Source organism: Poecilia mexicana, unplaced genomic scaffold, assembly GCF_051168715.1.
Source record: "Poecilia mexicana isolate PSO_F unplaced genomic scaffold, ASM5116871v1 scaffold_14, whole genome shotgun sequence".
Taxonomy (NCBI): domain Eukaryota; kingdom Metazoa; phylum Chordata; class Actinopteri; order Cyprinodontiformes; family Poeciliidae; genus Poecilia; species Poecilia mexicana.
The window spans coordinates 15362856-15381223 of NW_028263383.1; the positions used below are offsets into that span (position 1 = coordinate 15362856).

The window sequence follows — 18368 nt, forward strand, 5'->3', positions numbered from 1 at the left end:
AACAGGCTTTTGCGTTAAACTTTATGCTAAAACGGAACCGGAAGTGTCATGACCGGAGTGGGACTTCGAGCACCTTCTCCCAGCAGTAGCATGGAAAGTATGGCGGCTTAAAAATCTACTTGTAACAGAAAAAATAGTGGCTGCACCCTAGTTTACAGCCTTAATCTTTCTATACAGTTAAGCTCAGAATCTTTCATACCACTGGCATAATTTTGTGGTATGAATAGTTATAGGTCTGAAGTACTCTTAACGTTTTATAGAGGCCCAGCTAGATGCCTGATTGAATCTGACAGAGAAGCTCGTCTCGAACGGTCAATGATCAAAGTCCCAGAGGAAACGATAATACAAAAAGAATGCCATAATTGAAGCCATTAAATGTTTCCGTTATTGAGGATACAAAAAAGTTGATTATTTTTTAAAAATTCGAATATTAATATTTCCTTTTTGAAAATGCATGACATGCATGACTCATTATAGGACACCTGTCTGATTTATCATCAGAAATAAACTTCGAGTTGAGTGAAAATAATTTTAAATTTAAATTTACCAGACTGGGGTTCACTATATATAGCAAGAAAGGTACAATATACAGTCATATTCAATAAATTAGTTCCGATGAGGACGTGTTAGCAACATGTCTGTATGAATGTTTTTTTTAAATCAGTCACATGTAATATTCTAATTTTAAATGTCATGTTTTTATTAGCTGTAGACAGAAAAATCATGATTAACAGATTTAAAGGCTTTATTTCATCCGTCCGTGTATTTAATCTATATAAGGTGTTTCATTTAGTCACAAAGTTCCTGAAATAAATAGACTGTTCAATAAGATTTGAATTTATTGAATGGGTCTGTACATGTTGGGTTGCATCAAAGAAGCCACACAACCAGTGATTTACAAAATAATGCATCAAGACATTTTAATTCACAAAAAAATCTATATAATCAATTTTTTTTTTCTTTCCTTAGCTGAAAAGAAAGTCAGAAAACCCCTTTCCCTCCATCAAATTGTATAAATATAAATATCATCTTACCGTCATATTTCCTCTAGTTTGATCACTTAAGTTCAAATAAATACTACTGAAACATCCAACAGACAAAAAAAAATCATAACCAGATATTTCAAAGTAATATTTATTTTTGCACCAACCAAAAAACAAAAAATACAAAAATACAAATCTTGGTGCAAAAGATAAATTCCCAGTTAGGACACTGACAGTAAAATAGTAATGCTGAAACCGAAAAGAAGAGCGCGAAAAGAAACATCACCTACAACAGCAAAGGAATATCAACACCAATAAAAGCAATTCTTGAGTAAAAACATCAACAAACAACCAGTTCAATTCAAAAACAACATCAGTGGGGAACCAACGACAGCAAAGATGCAATAATGTTTCATCTGGCACAGAAATATGAGCACAACCGATCCGCAAACACCCCTCAGTACGATACATAAAAACACACACTCTCTCTCACACACACACACACGCACGGTGCACTGGAATTCAACAAGAGCTAAAATCATGATAAACCCACAACCACATTAAAAAAAATCAAAGATATAATAAATATCAGCAAAAATCACTGTTAAAGCTGAAATGTGTTTAATCGCTCAACTGACAACATGTAAGAAGTCCAATAAAAACAGATACCTTTGAGACCGCTGTCAAACCATAACTCATTACATGATCAGTTTCCGTTTAAAAATCAAGATGGGTATGTACATTACTTTCACCGAAAAGTCGTGTTTGGAGATCCGAAGCTGTACGACGTTTTAAAACCACCTCAGGAAAAAAAAAAAAAAAGAAAAGAAAGAAAAAAGATGAGAAACAACAAGGTCTCAGCATCACTATGGCGCTGGGAAAAGCAGACAGACGAAGGCATCGTGTGCGCTCCGAGATCCCATCTTCTATCAGTCGGGTACGAAAATATAGAAAACCGCATGCTAGACTGAAGCAAACATGAGATTCAATTCGACAAGCTTGTTTTGTGTTTTTACAGCTGCTACTCCTGAACACTTAAAAAATAAAAATTCAACTCTGTGGATCAAAAAAACTCCCAGAGTTGAGCGATTTGAGACAAGAGCTCTGCCCGGAGCTGGTAGTGTATTGGAAGTGCAGCACCTCTCGTGTGAAAACTGACTCCCACTACGCCCCGACGCTCACCCTGCACAGTGCCCAACATCCAAACGACACATAAATCACAAAATAAATCCCTCTGTGCGAAATCCCTGCAGCCCCTTTATGCATCTGCGATAATTTGATCGTCGACATTCTCTCCTGATAGTGCAAACGGCTCAAAATTTGCCCCTCGAACGTAACCGATAAAAGTTGATTTCGTTTGTGATCATGTGGTGGAGAACTTGTGAAGGAGCGGTTTGATTGATTGCAGATAAAATCAACGATTGAAAGGCCGGTTCGCTTGCAGCGTGCAAACGGACGCGCCTTCTTACTCACAGAGTCGCTGGAATTATGGCTTCTGCTCATTAATGGCTCGATTTTTCCCTTTCCTCCTCCTCTGACCAGGCGCTGCTTCATCACCACGGTGAGGATAAATTGATTGTGCCGAGAAGAAAAATACTGAACAGGAATTCAAATCCTCAAGGGCACGTCTTCTTTTTTCGACAAAATACACGTTTGGTTTGAGTAGAGTGCAGCGGGAGGAATCGAGATTATTTTTCCGTTAAAACTATCGTCGTAACCGCACCTGTGTTTCTTATCCATCAGTGTGGGTTTGTTTGTGTTTTTGTTTGTTTTTTTGTTTTGTTTTGTTTTGTTTAGCACTGACCCCACCAGCAGACACCATGTCCTCAGTGTTAGGATACGCCTCTTGTTTTTGTTTTTTTTTGTTGTTGTTTTTTCCAGCGTCGCTCCGGCCGCATCATTTGGGCTTGATGTGCTTTGGGGTCACAGTCTGCTTGTTCTGCTCTTTGGACGCCGAGGACGAGGTGGAGGAGGAGGACGAGGAAGAGGAGGAGCTCCATCGGGTCTCCACGCCCGTGCTCGTCATCTTGAGCTTGCGTCGTTTTGCCAGGGGGGCGTTGTCGACGCTTTTCAGGAAAAAGCCTTCTCTCTTGCAACGGTTAAAAGCCTGTTGTACCAAAAAAAAAAAAAAAAAAAGGTATTCAGAATCCATGATATATTTCTTGCCAACAATGTATCCATTTTCTTTTTGCAAATGTCTTCTGTCGATTTTTATTATAATTTAGAACCTAAGTATGGAAATAAAAATGTGGCTTTTTAAAAGTTTCTTAGTGTAGATATTCCTCAAAACGACAAGTTGTCTCATATATAAATGACTCTGTGGACTGTAAAGGTTGCAGATCCCTGGTCTGACATGTAAAATCATCACAATACACTTAAACGTTTAGAATTATAATAGTAGAAATACTTTTTAAGGCATGATATATGCTTAATTTAAAGTAAAATCCAACATTATTTTAGTAATTTATTCTAGCAATTATTCTGACAATTAATTGGATAAAAAAATATACATTCTGCAGATTTTGTTCTTTAACTGCTTAAGCTAATTTTATATAGTATTAAAAATACATGGAATAAGGCAAATAATTTATTTCCTTTCTTGAATAAAAATTTTATTGCTTAAAATGCAATAACAGCATTCTTTTAGTGCGTGTTTCATCATTTGTAGCAAAAAAAACAAAAAAAAAACACAACTTGTGAAAAGTTCAGCCCTTAACATCAATAAAATGTAGAGCTGATCAGTTTTTTGAGTAGCTGATTATTAATTAGATGAAAAGTGGAAGATTTTATTGATTTATTTTAACAGAATTAGAAAACTAACATTTTATAAGTTCTGGGTAGAAAATATTTACAGAAAAAAAGTTTTTTCATCATAAATGCAAAATGGTTTTTTTGTACAGTTTTGGAATAATTACTGCTACGAATATGTTGTTCTTTCAGCAACTGGAATGTTTTGTTTGTTTTTTTTTATCTGCGTGCTCCAGTTAATGATTAATCAATTAGTAAATAATTTCAGCCCAACATAAAAAGCAGCTACCTTGTATGTAGCATTCACATATGTACGGACTGTTGGCCCGCTGGACTCCAACACATCAGGAGTGCACAGAGGAGTGGTGGACATGGACGCTCCGCCCTGCAGCCAGCTGTTCTCCTTCAGATCGGAGAGTTTCAGGCGTCTCTCTGGATCCACAGTCAGGAGTCCTGAAGACAAACACATCAAAACGGGCTTAAAAGATACAATTATGTGACATTTATGCTCTCTAACTACTGGACAAGCGTCACTAGCAGCACAAACCTTTGACGAGCTCTTTGGCGTCCTCTGACACACCCTTCCACGCCTCCCCGTCCAACGAGAAATCCCCCTCCTTTATCTTCTGCATGATGTCGACGGCGTACGATGAGGTCATCCCGCGCTGCTCGCTCTGAAACGGCACCTGGCCCGACAGCATGGTGTACTGCAGGACGCACACGGAGACTCATTAGCGCTGCTGCCGTTACTTAGCCGCGACACATGTCACATAACCAGGGCGCGCCGGCTCAATTACCAAGATGACCCCCAGACTCCAGAGGTCGCAGGACTTGTCGTATCCGGCGCTCTCAAAAAGCTCCGGAGCGGCGTACTGCAGCGTGAAGCAGGGCGTCTGCAGAGGGGCGCTGCCCGCAGGACACAGGCGAGCGAAGCCGAAGTCGATGACTTTCAGCACAGAGTCCTCGCCCTCGTCGGTAAACAGCACGTTCTGAAAGGTCAACAAGAAAGGTCAACCCGTGTAGCGCGCTGCTGGTGGGAGGACACTGCTACAGGGTTCCTGCAGGTTCAACTGACTAATTTAAGACCCTTTTTCAGACCATTTTCAATGAAAATTAAGACCAGCGTCAAGACAGAAATGTACAAAAGACAATAGCATATTTTATATGTGTGTAAAGACACAACAGTGTAAAACTATCGAGGAAAAAAGCTGTAATCCTAGTGAGATCACCTGCAGATCAATTACTGTTGTTTTTTCATCACATTTTTTTAATCTGTGTGAGAATACCGCTCGGTTCTGTTTTGGTTTTCCTTTTCTGCTCCTTCTCCGTCGCTCCCTTTGTACCAACAACTTGGTCAAAATAAAACTCTTCAGATGTAAAAACCGCTAACCCTCCGACCTCAGAGTTTGTATCACACCAAAATGAGGCTCTTCTATCAGTGCTAGTCGCAGCAGTGCTGACCGTTTTCTGGGGAGCGTCAGCCACACCAGGGGATCAAACCGGCGACATGCTTGTAGTTCTCATCAGTCACTCTGCACGGCTCAGACATGGTTCTCTACAGTGTTCACCCCGTACTGCCAACCTTTAGCACAGATTGAACATCGTACGGTTGGCAACATAAATGAGCCCGCGATAAATTTACTAGCTAGCTAGCTACCGAGGTATATTAGCAGCTGGTTAGCTGTAGCCTCAGCAGACCAGAGTCACAGAACGCAATGAAGATGTCTGAGCGTGACTCAAGCCTTAGCGTGACAGAAAAGTCCCACAAGAAAAAATAAAAACATGGACGCAAAATAGTCCAGGCTGAGACAAAAATTTAAGACTTGGGATTAACGTATTAAAGGCCAAGGCAGGTTTTGTCTGTAATGTATTTAAGGATTTTTAAGGTTGCGCAGACACCCTGTGCTAGAATGATTGAAATAAATCAACAAAACAAATAAAAACTAAAAAAAATAAAAAACCCACCTCAGGTTTAAGGTCTCTGTGCACCACTCCAGCGTCGTGCATGAAGCTGACAGCTGAGACCAGGCTCTGCAGCAGCTGACTGGCCTCTGCCTCCCCAAACAGCTTCTTCTTCTTGATCCTCTCCAGTAACTCCCCGCCTCTCAGGAGCTCCATCACTAAATACGTGTGATACTGACAGAGCAGAAGATGTACCAGGGAAAAAAAACTAATGAGTCATTTTGTTGTACAATCCAGCTGATTATCATGTAGCGTAAACTGCACACATAATATTTAACTGAGGTTGGTATTGTTTTTGTCCCCAATTCTTTCAAAATAAAACCAAAGTAGAAAGCCACAGTTCTGGGAAAGCAAATCTACCACCTTCTTGCTGAAAAAGACATTAATTATTGATACAATTTCTTTATAATTTCTAGTTAGGATTTAAGACATCTTAGGAAGCCAAAAGAAGGGTATGAAATCTAATTGAAATGTTGCGCAGTAAAAATATGCAGCATCCAGGGTTGGAAACAGTAGAAAGTGCCTGAAATGAAGAAATGCTGAAGAGAAAAGTGATCAAATCTAAGAGGCAAATACATTTTCATGACGCTGTCCCTTTAAGGTAGGCAGTGTGACGTATGATGAAGGAAAAAGTGAAGAGGAGGCTCAGCAGTTTTACTGTTAGTGTCATAAAGTTCTACCCTGCAAAGTTTCATAACATTTTTCCTGACAAACTTCTACACTTTGATTCCTAGAGTCCTAAACTCTCTTAAGACTGTTTTTTTTTTTTTTTTAAATCCAAATACAAACGTTTACTGCTGATATTTCTACATTTGTAGAATTGTAGAAATAGGCTTTAAAATCAACCCAGTAAAAACAGAAACAGTCAGGAAGATGTTGGCGGATAGATTCATCATCGAAAACACTCACGCCCTCATGTGGGGAAACAAAGACGCTGCAGTTTAAAAGGGAGTGAATGCAACATCTAAGGCATTTGGCAACAAGAAAATATTCAAACTAAGAAAACTGATGCATTTTGTTAGGTTTCCTAGACTTACGTGGAAATATGATAAAGTGTGTATTTATCTTCTGACAGCTTGGTGTTTGTGTCGATAAATAGATTTTAGAATTTATTGTATTTATACGTCAGTGACCAAAAGAAACATCACATTACTATTTAACCTTTCTGCAATGAAATCCAAGCACCTATAACTAACAAAGCACTTTTGTTCCATTACATGTTTTGTTTCTCTCGCACCAAAGACGTTCTGTTGACTCCTGCTGAAATAATCGCGTCTACTTTCCTCAAAACAGGCGTAAATTTTAAGTTACATCTAACTTCCTTGGATGAAGACACTTTTACAGAGATAAAGAATGGAAACTGTTTTTATACTCTAGTTTTTTTCTATCCTTATCTAAATTTGTAAGATTATTAAATTCCAGACTTTGTAGGAACCCTGAATTTAAAACGGCATATTGTTTTATTTTCTCAGCTGGCAGTGGGTTTTTACAGATAAAGTTTTTTTTTTTTTTATGCATGTCCCGTTTGATGTTTTGTCTGTTCATCAGCTGTCGACGCGGCGGTTCCTGTACCTGATCGGTGAAGACGTCGTACAGCTTGACGATGTTGGGGTGAGCCTCACACTGCCTCAGGGCAGCAATCTCCCTCTGAGTGTTCGCTTCCATTCTGACAAACAGGAAAACAAGACCAGTATGAAAAGTGCTTACACGTAAAACATGAAAACCGATCCGTGAAGGACAGACGAACACTTCTCAAACAGTATCACACTAAGGGCGCGGCCTGCCCTCTCACCTGCGGCTGACGATCTTGACGGCGTGCTCGTGGCCGTTCTGCTTGTGTCTGCATTTCCTGCACACTGAGAAACTCCCCTCGCCCAGTGGAGGACCATGGAGATCCAGCTCATAGTGCTGGAAGAACTGGGATTCCTGAGCAAACGTTCGTGAAGAGGACAAGCTGTTGGTATCCAGTGATCACGACGCAAGAAAGTGTGTTGTCACAGGTTATTCATTATTTACAGATAAAAGCTTAAACCTGCAGTTTGCAGCCTTTGTAAACATTATATTTTTCACATATTTGTCAAGACTGTCACTCTTTCCTGACTGTATAATAAGAGCGATAATCTGTGCGCGTACAGAGCATGATTGACAGCTCTAAGACCCTCCTCCTGGCTCTGATTGGTTGCTTCTGACTGGGAGTGGTGCATTTCTGGGAAGTAGTAACAAGTTTTATGAATTATGTAGAAACAAATGTTTATAGAAGTTACACAGCTATTATTCAGACAATAAGTTTGTTTCTGAAAGGAAATAGTGAAAAAGCAGTGTCAACTTCAAGTTTAAAAGAAATGTCTAGTTAAGCTCTATGTAAAAAAAATACATGTTGAAAATTATTAATACCCTTCTCAATAATAAATAAAACTTTATTATTTACATTACATCAAACATAACGACTGAGAAGCCTCTTAACTTTTGTGCAGCCGGCTTTAGTTCATCTATAATATTTCCCTAATTTCTATAACTTTGATATTTTATTTTTAAACATGAAGGTAAGAAATCAGCCTGCCAAACTGCGACTGATTTCCTGATAAAGCATCTTTCTCTTTTGCAGAAGGCAACACCTACTTCTGCTTCAACCATTTCCAAACGTCGCCCCGGCTCAGCCTCCAGCCGTACCTTTAGCATTGCACTTTGCTGGACAGAAGCAGAAGCCGGGCGCTCCGCTCCAATCTGACATTCGACAAAGTCTCCCATCACGGCGTTCTTGTTGAACAAAATGGAAGGAGCAATAAACGAGTAGCCCTAAAAACAGAGAAGAAGAGTTAGGTGTCAGAGACACGACTGCATCTGGCAGAGTGTTGTCTAACTTTTCAGACGGCAGCTGAAGATGAGGGCTGACCTGGAAAAGGCGGTCTGTGCTGGGGGGCGTGCTCGCCGGGGAGTAGACGGGGTCCATTCCGGTGAACTCTTCGGCAAAGTTGCCCACGTCGAGTTCACTTTTCAGCTCCGGTTTGAATGGACTCGGTACCTTCTTCTGTGCTAAGTCGGACCAGTTCAGTCCCTGTGAGGGAGCAGTGAGCAACGACATGCTTCACGAGAAAATCCTCAGACCTTCTAGATCATTTCTCAAGTCTACAAAAGTTCACAATCAATTCACAGCAGTAACACAGAAGTAAGGCTTATAATACAAACTGGATGGATGGGAAGAAAAATGAGGGAACGTAGGAAAGACGGGCAAGCAGGAGGGAAGGACCTTGAAGAAGGGATGAGCTTTGATATCCTCGGCTCCTCTGGGCCCAGAGCCAAGTCTCTTGTGTGGATCCTTCACCAATAACTTCCTCAGCAGGTCCTTAGCAACCGGTCCAATCATGGAGGGGAACGGTGGATCGCAGCGCAGGATACGTCTGACAGGAAGAAGGTAAACGGGTTTGAAAATGTCGCCTTCCTAGATTCCTACTCTGTTGTCCTCGGAAACAAGAAACAGCACAATTTTCCGACCTGCTCTACACCAAACCTTTTGTTACAGAAACAATTCGGGTGACTTCAGATTGAAACAAGGCGATTTAATCCGTGAGTGATCATTGAGGAGCAGTGCTTACTTCGACACCTCACTCTGGGAGTTCCTTTCTCCCTCCAAGGTGAAAGGAGAAGCTCCCGTCAGCAGCTCGAACATCAGGATCCCCAGGCTCCACCAATCTACAGACTTCAGAGCAGCAGAGGGAGAAAGCAAGCTTAAAGACGAGCATGGAAAGGCCCAGACTGGAACCGAACTGGGGCTGCTGCAGAAGGAGCGCTTCTTCAAAACCAACAATCTGGAAAATGTGATCACATCTAGCCCTATGATAATAACACATTTTAGTGGACGATGAGTTCTCCCAGTAAATGATGGTGGTAAATGATAATATTGACATTTTGAGATAATTTTCCACCAATAACAATACGCTCTCCGTTTAACACTGGAACTGGAAAACCTGTTAAATATCCAAAATAAGCAAAGAAAATAACTGAAACGACAATAACTAAAATGGATTATGAAGTCTCTGTAACCAAAACATAATAACCAATCAGCTTAGACAGGGATAACAGGCAAAAGTGGCAGGTAGTGCAAACTAACTTCTGGGTGTCTAAAAAAAACAAAAAAACAAAAAACAGCGTTTCCCAAAAGGGAGGATTTTCAACTATATTAAAGTCTGGACGACTCTTGTCCAGATGGAAATTATCGCACTCCCTTCAATTTATCATGCGATTAATTGATTTACTGCTTAACCATATCATCCAACGCCTGGAAAAATATACAGACACTGCTCTTGTATGATGCAGTCAAGAGGTCACCTTGCCATGGCCCGTCTTCCCCCGGATGATTTCTGGAGCCATGTACTCGATGGTACCACAGAAAGAGTAAGTCCTTCCCTTCTGCAACAAGACGAAGACAAAAAAGGGATTTACTTCACACACGAAGAGGACAGTAAGTTGCCACCGTAGGTTTGGGTTACGCACGTCTTCTTCCAGAAACTCTTTGCTGAGCCCAAAGTCGGTCAACACCACGTGGCCGTCGCTGTCTAGAAGGATGTTCTCCAGCTTGATGTCTCGGTACACGATGCCAAGCTGCACAAAACCACAGGGGGGAAAAAAGGCACTGAGATACATTTATGTTAAATGAGTAAAAATAACATATGCAAATAAAAAATGTTTAGTGCGTAGAGGTGAGAAAATGGCATTGCTAGTCCATAAACAGCCTGTTTTCTAAACTCATCAAAGTAGGAATCAGTTTTATTTACTGGGGGGAGAAAAAGGTAAAAGCAACAATCTCAACAACAATTTCTGTGACATTTTTCACATTTGCAATAACGATTTTGATAATATTCGCCCCTACGTCCCTCCCTCACCTGTTGCCCTAAAGATTTCTCATAATTGTGTCTTCACACTTATGAGAAAGACAAAGTCAACTGTGCAAACGGTTGTGAAAAACAGCTTTTTGGATTTCACACATCATTCTTGTGAAAGGACATCTGCCTTTTTTTTGACTGTATGACACAATTTTGACATTTGCTGAACAAAAAAAAAAAGGAACAAAAAAAAAAAAAATGGATACTGAAATAGCTGAACATGCAGCTGATGTTCCCCAGAAAGATCAGCTAGCCACAAAGGATGATACAACAGAAGTCACTGGAAAGGATTTGGACTGGCTGCAATTTTGGTTCTGTGACAGGATGTTGTAGGGGAAATGTTTCTGTTTAATGTTCGGGCTGAATTTTAATTAATTACCTTCTGGATTTATTGATGCGTACCAACGTAAACAAATGGCACAGAGTCCCAGAGGAGCAGTCAAAGCGTTGGCATTTACAGAGTCATCGTAAACTCTCATGTTTATGACTACAAATGAGGATGAGAATGATTACCCTCCGTAGTTGTTTATTAGCTGAACGCAAGTGGAGGGTTGCTATTTGGGCATCAGAGCATGTGACAAAAACTGCTTGGTACTATTTTTACATTCAATGCACAATACATTACATGCACAATGCTTTGTCATATTTCCAAATAAACAATCAAGTTGACATAAACATGTTTTTGGAAGATGTCAGCCCTTATTCTAAGCAACCAATGTAGCTTTAAATCTCAGTGTCATTTTCCACATTCCATGAGTGTTTAGCCATCCTGCCCCAAATGGGATTTTTCTTTCTTAAAAGTAGTTACTTTTTAAGTACTGTATTTTCAGACTATAAGCCGCTACTTTTTTTTCGCTCGCTTTGAACCATGCGGCTTGTAGACCGGTGCGGCTTTTCTGTGGATTTTTCTTCAACCACCAGGGGGCTCTATAGCAGGAAGTGAATCATTGGAAGTCAACATTGGAAAGCAAAGAAGAAAGTGCTGATTTTCATTTAGAACAAGCACATGCTAGCAGCAGGTATGACAGAGAAATGTTTTCAAACTCATATGACGCAGCTTTAAAGTTGAAGGCTATCAATCTGGCAGTACATAGAGCTGCTGCAGGTAAGCTCGGCGTGAACGAGTCTGTGGTTCGGTGCTGGAGATGCATGGCTGCTCATAGCCTGGTGCGGCTTATATAGGTACGTTTCCAGTTTTTTCTTCTTTTTTTTTTATTTGCAGGTGCGGCTTATAATAAGGTGCGCTCTATAGTCCGGAAAATACGGTACATACTTCGCCTAAGGTCATCAAAATCTAAATATGTGGCACGGTAGTTGGTGCTGTTGCCTAGCAGCAAGAAACTCCCAGGTTTGCATCTTTCTGCCTGTTCCACCTGTGCCTGTCCGAGTTCACGCTGGCTTCCTCCCACGCCTCAGAAACACGACTGTTCAGTTAATTGGTCTCTCTAAATTGCTACGTGATGGACTGGCGACCTTTACGCGGTCAGCCGGGTATGGATGATAGACGGATCCAACGCGGTACTGACCTGTTGCTTTCAATTTGAGAGAAAATAGCGAAGCACCTTTGGTATTCCTACTCAAGGTTATGAAAACAATGGATTTTAATACCGGCTTGTGCTTTGCGTCTACTGTTATGTCACAGGCAAATCGACACATTAGCAGAGCAGAAATACTGGAAGCAACACAGATTAGACAGTTAATCTTAGCTTGCTGTGATGACTTTCTTCAGCTTATAACATTCAGATATTATAGAGTGTGCTTGTGGGATGGTAAATTGCTTTATTTTGCTATTGGAATCGTCTTTTTTCTGATTAGCATGAATTAGCTCTTCCCTTGTATGTCAACAAGAGAAGAGCTAATTTTCTTGTTGAATTAGCTCTTCAACAAGGGAATTAGCAGTGGGGAGAAAAATGAGAGGCAGATCTAATTTGTTTCTCTTGCAGCTTTTAACAGTTTCATCAAATCCTAAAGATTGACTTTACCTCCTTGAAAGCTACACTTTAAAAGAAAAAAATAGAAGTCACCCAATGCTACGCCACAAAAACCAGCAGCGATAAGCTGAGGAATGCTTTTAAAAAGAAATCCGACTTCCGGCTTCTCCCCAACATTTAACTATCAGTTATCAAAACAACATGCAAGATGGTGACTAAATTCAACACTGCAGCTGCCTCCCTGGGATATGAGCACAACTAACAGCTACGGGAGTTGCGTAACACTATTAGGTAATCACTTCCTCGAGCCAGAGTGTGTTTCACACAATGAACACCAAAGCAGGCTTCTCTCCTTGAAGTATAAAGTCAACAGCTGCAGAAAAAAAAAAGCTGTAAGTCAAGCAAAGTCCAGTCAGTCACTTGTGTTGTGAGTTCAACAAAAGCGGATGTAAATCAAAGTTAACGATACAGAGAAAGATATAAAAACCAATGAGGAATAGAGAGTGAATGTATGCATTTCACCAACTTTCGAATGTGGTGGAGAGAAATAAAGACTGGCTCCGTTCAGGCGTTGAAGTCACCCACACTCACCTTGTGCAGATGCTCCAGAGCGAGAATTATTTCCCCGATATAAATCCGCACCGCTTCTTCGGAAAAGTGATCCCGCTGGTACAGGTGAGTAAACATTTCGCCGCCGCTCACATAGTCTGTAGTCGCACACAAGAACAAATAAAGAGGGGGCTTGAAAAGAACATGCAAAGAAATAAACACACTGGAAAAAAAATAAAAATAAAAACACAGAGATTCAGACAGGAAGACGAATCTGTTCAGTGTGTTTGACGGCTGATCTTCGATGGTCTCACCCAGGATGAGGTGCAGCTTGCTCTGAGTTTGAAAGGCGTAGTGAAGGGTGACCAGGAAGGGAGACTGGCGGATGTGCTCCAGCACCTGGCGCTCGGTGCGAGTGTGTTCCGTCGTCTTCGCTTTCTGAACGATCGCTGCTTTCTTTAAAACCTGAGACAAGTAACAGAAGCACAAGACACATGAATACGTTTTGATGAACTCTTCTATTGCAGCTCTTGCTGTGTGATTAACATTGTTGTTGCTCTACTGTAAGGTGAACCTCTCCTGCTGTCTCAGGTCTTTCGAAACCTCTAACAGGTTTTCTCTAATTACTCATCTGCTTATCAAATCTGATCAGTTTTCCTATTCCAGCTGAAGAAAAGCTTCCTCACTGCATGATGCTGCCCTCATCAAATGAAGGGGTATTGTGAAGTGTTTTAACGACACATAGGATTTGCATGTTGGCCAAAAACTTTTCCCAATTCTGGCCTCATTTACCCAAAGTACCTTCATCCAGTTCGCTTGTGGAGAACTGCAAACAGCATTTCTTCTTAACACCGCACTTTTGAGGTTGTTTTTTTTAAATATGCAAAAATATTTCATGCTTAACTTCACTTTTATGCACTAATTTTTGTTGGTTCTAATACCAAAATACCATTGACTCCTACGCCGTATTTTCCAGCTGATCCTGAAAGCTTACAGTCCAGAGTGACATACGCGTTTGTTCTTCTTCATGTCGCATTTTTTATGCGTCTTCTAGTCTGGAAAATACGGTAATTGTAACATTCAAAAATGTGGGGAAGTTCTATACTTTTGTAATGTGTTAAAAGAAAACGAGTTAAGCATAAACTTTTTATATCATGCGTGTAATTTTACCTTCATTGCATACAGCTGGCCCTCATCGTGGCCGGTGTTCTTCCGAACCAAAAACACCTTTCCATAAGCTAGAAAAACACAAAATTCATAGATATTCAAATTTCAGCTTGCAAAAACAAAAAAAATTGGTGAATCTTAATGGTTTTATCATTTTTGGAGGTATATAGTTGTCAAAAATGCTCAAATCTCACAGTTTATAGTTTATTTCCTGCAGATTTTATTTCACATTGATTGGGGATCTGACTCCTGATTAGATCCTTTAGTTTTAATTAAACATAAGAGGAGATTTACGGAATAAAAAACAAGGAGAGATGTCCTCCTCATAGGTAAAAGTTGTTGGTAATCATATAGGTACATACATTTTAGGAAACAAAACAAAACAAAACAAAAAAAACAGCTTTAAATGGACAGATTACAAAGTGGGAACAAAATGCTCCAGAGGCAGATATGATCAGCTAAACATATGCAAAATCCTTTAAGTACAACAAAATTAATTAAGTTTTTTTTTTTTATAGACACTGCATCAGAAGTCAGTAATAAGATCCAGCTAGCACAATTTGGTCTGATAATTTAACATTAAGCTATTTTTACGGCTATCTTAACCACATACTTCTTAGAAAAAGAAATATGTTAGGGCTGTATCTCCTAGATAATGTTGAATTATTCTTGTTCTCCATGTTGTCTTTACGTCTGTAAAAGTGGATAAAAAATTTCTAGCACAACTTCACAGTAAGATTAGATTGTGAAGAAAACATCCCAGTCATGTCTTTCCTGTAATTTGACAACTTTACGTGTTAAAACAAAAAGTATGCTGATGGACAAAACATTATTTAATAAAAATAAAGATTAAAATGGATCAGTTATTTTTACTTCTATTTTGTGATCATTATCTTGTTGCATGATCTAGTTTGGACAGATATAGTCCCACTAAACTCTGAAAAACTCTACATAAGAGATCCTGTGGCTGCAAAACAACCTTTAGCTTACCAAAACTGACCTTGCTGGTCAAAATGAGGCTTTTGCATTGTGTCTTATCTAGTGTTTAACAAACATCCCTATTTAGGTCTGATTTGAGCGAAGACGATGCTTCAGAAGCTTACCTCCGGTGCCCAAAACCTTGAGAAGCTCAAAGTTCTCCATGCCAACCCGTTCAGTGTGACCTGTGAGGTTAGCTAGGAGAAAGCAAAAAAAAAAAAAAAAAAATGAATACAGTTTTTAGCAAATCTGAGAGGGTAAAACAATTTATGCATCACTTTGTTCTTATAACATTAGCACTGCAATTCAATAATTAGGATATCTATTAAAAAAACATGTCGACTGATTATTTTATGATTAGATCAGAGAGTAGCCAGATTTTTGTGCGTCTACTGTCCAGTTTAATACTGTGATATAAGGAGTGGGCAGTGTAGACTTATCAAGATATTTTGTGGTACTACTGAGATGGCGATAAAATTTTTTGATAAAAATACAGCTTATTACTTCTTATTTCAGTGACTGTGAGGCTGTGACTGCGTGTTTGTGGTGTTGAAACACGAATCCTGTTCCTGAAAACCGTTCCCACTACAAGTGTCATTCATGTCACTAAACTGCCATTAAATGCATTTTTAAATGTACTGATATTTATTGATTCTCTTGTGGAGTAACCAGTGACGAAAATTGTAAAAAACAAAATAAACAAAACAGATTTCAGTCAGTTTAGTTATTGTCTCTAGCATCAATAATTAAAGTGCGTATATTGAGATGATCGATAAACAATTATCATGAAAAGATTTTTTTTTTTTACAATAAATGATAAACAATGCAATAAATGCCCACCCCTCTGTGATACATGCATATTATCTTTGGAGTACAAACTAAATAGTACCAACAACACAACACACACATACATTAAAAAAAACTTGAAAATAAGATAGATTTTTTTTCTAGGGCTCATTTAATTTACATGCAGTGCTTTTCAAGTAGAATATTACATCTCACTGAGGTTATGTGAAAGTGCCTAACTGTGAAGTGGAAAAAAACAGGACATATGATTTAAAAAATAAATCTGAAAAGTGTGCTCTGCATTTGTATTTAGAGGTATTGCATAAACTCTGAATAAAATCCAGCGTAATAAATAGCTTTCAAGTGTCATCTAAGGAAACCTATGCAAAGTCCAGATCTAAATTCACCTGAGAATCTGTGTAAAGACTTAAAAACCTATGTTCACCTATGTTCTTCATCCAGTGGCTGATTTAACACCTTTACCAACAGGAAGAAAAGAAAAAAAATTCTAATCTTTTCTAATTTTTAGTAACATTTGGAAGCACATTTATCATTTTCATTCCACTTCACAATAATGTTGGACTTATTTTATTTGACATGTCAAATAAAATCCTGATAAAATAGACTGAGTGTAAATTCTTGTTCTGTAATTTACTGCTTTATTGCTGGAACTAATGTAACAATCACTGCACATTAAATTTATTTAAATGTACTCACTGTGCATTAAGGGAAGCAAAATAGAGACGCTTACTACAATTTAGTGCCTTCTAATAATCATTTTATTCCAAGGTAACAACATTTAATCACAGTACAATTTTTCTTTGTTTAATATCCATTTATTTTGCTTCATAATAGTTACTTAGAGCAGTTTAGTTTTACAAATCACTTCTTTATGTGACAGGTGTCTTTGAGAAGCACATTACAAATGTGAATGTTTTTCAAGAACTGTTTGTGTTTATTGGGCTTTAAAAAGAACAGTTTTTATCGTTATCACAATAGTCCCACAAAATATCACAATAAGTCCATATCGCCTACACCTGCTTCATAATTGTCTTATTACCAGTGTTGATTTTAGCTTAAGCGACACTTCGTTCACCGGGGTTTCTTCATTTTAAGAAAAATTGTGTGAACAGTGTTGGTCCATTTCTCAAACAATGTACGTAAATCTGACTTACCATTGGTGATTTGATGCTTGACAGTACAGGCCTTCTCATTAGATTTCCCATCGGAGTCATCACTGCTGTCAGATGTGTCCCCAGACATAATTTTAACGGGGAAAACAGTCTGTATGAACTGATTTAATAAACCCAGATGCTAACTGACTGCGCTACAGGCTCGGTAAGTAAAAAAAAAAAAAAAAAAAAAGAAGAAGAAGCTCTATTGTTGATGCATTGCGAGGAACGCAGGGATTATCGAAATGACAGGACAACTGTATTTTCGAGGCAATGCAGCTGGGTTGAGGTTAATCCCCATGCGTTTGACATCCTGGTGTTTAGCATTGTTTTTTACTCATGTGATTGGCCGAAATCCGGGGGGGAAAAACAAGGACGTGTTGCTTCTGCGGTTCTTCAAGCTTTGTTACGGCTGCCTAATCTTCACCAACATTTAGAGGAAACAACAGCGCTGCTTTCAATTTCTGTCACTGAATACGTCTGTGCTACTTTTAATTTAACGCACTGTTGTTAGCATTAGCTGTGCAACACCAGTTATTATTCAAAAGGTAGCTAATAGTTACTTTGTAATAACCCAAACCTTAGTTTTAAATTAACTATCTGGCTAGGGAGCCCCCCGTTCCCAACATTTTTGTTAGCATATCTCCAACAAGAAGGACGGGTTCCCACCCAGATGCGGTAGAAGCTGTACAGATGTAAAACAGCTTTAGTAGCTAGCTGTCCGTCAAAGTTTGAACGATTAGCTAAGCTAAGTGTTTGCTAGCCTTTTCAACTGGCCTGTTCAGGTAAGAGCAGTCAGTCCGTGTCGGAAAGCAGCGCAGTAGCTCCCCGTCTTCTTTCCTTTCGCACCAATTAGATACATAATTTATCCATAGTCAGGAAAAGTATGTTTTACTTTATTTTCCTTGCCACAGCCAGTAAACTGCTAACACCAGGATGCTTTCGAGACAACCTGGGCGACGGCCAGTCACGTGACCACTAATGGTGGGCGGAGCAGTTTTACTAGAAAAGTCAACGTACGTATTACCTCACTTATTATCATATAGAAATTGTAATTACCTCAATAAAGACCATTTATGCGAGTCAATATAATCAAAACCATGAGTTTGGGAGGTCACCTTAAAGAAACAACCCAGTGTTTGCATTTCTTTTAACTAAAAATAGACTTAACTGCGGGTGAATGAAGACGTAGTGAAATACGGAGTTTTGTTG

At 39.3% G+C, this 18368-nt stretch overlaps 1 protein-coding gene across 1 annotated transcript; it reads right to left on the reverse strand.

Moving 5' to 3' along the window:
• Window positions 1–814: 814 nt before the first annotated feature.
• Window positions 815–18152, reverse strand: rps6ka4 (ribosomal protein S6 kinase A4). Its single transcript, XM_015009721.2, has 18 exons — window positions 17160–18152; window positions 15324–15395; window positions 14224–14291; window positions 13368–13518; window positions 13096–13211; window positions 10185–10292; window positions 10020–10100; window positions 9287–9390; window positions 8941–9091; window positions 8587–8748; window positions 8364–8489; window positions 7486–7619; window positions 7266–7359; window positions 5697–5867; window positions 4529–4720; window positions 4279–4438; window positions 4021–4184; window positions 815–3090 (listed from the first exon to the last, which is right to left on the reverse strand). Exons 1-18 carry the CDS (start codon window positions 17245–17247, stop codon window positions 2881–2883), a joined length of 2352 nt encoding a protein of 783 aa, XP_014865207.1. The 5' UTR covers window positions 17248–18152; the 3' UTR covers window positions 815–2880.
• Between the last annotated feature and the right edge of the window lie 216 nt (window positions 18153–18368).

Excerpts from the sequence above, each read along its gene's own strand:
- rps6ka4 (XM_015009721.2), bottom strand. The coding sequence starts at position 17,247 with ATGTCTGGGGACACATCTGACAGCAGTGATGACTCCGATGGGAAATCT. Across the intron at positions 10,293-13,095 it reads CTCTGGAGCATCTGCACAAG|CTTGGCATCGTGTACCGAGA; the intron begins GTGAGTGTGGGT and ends GGTTTTGTGCAG. Across the intron at positions 7,620-8,363 it reads AGCAAAGTGCAATGCTAAAG|GAATCCCAGTTCTTCCAGCA; the intron begins GTACGGCTGGAG and ends ACGTTTGCTCAG.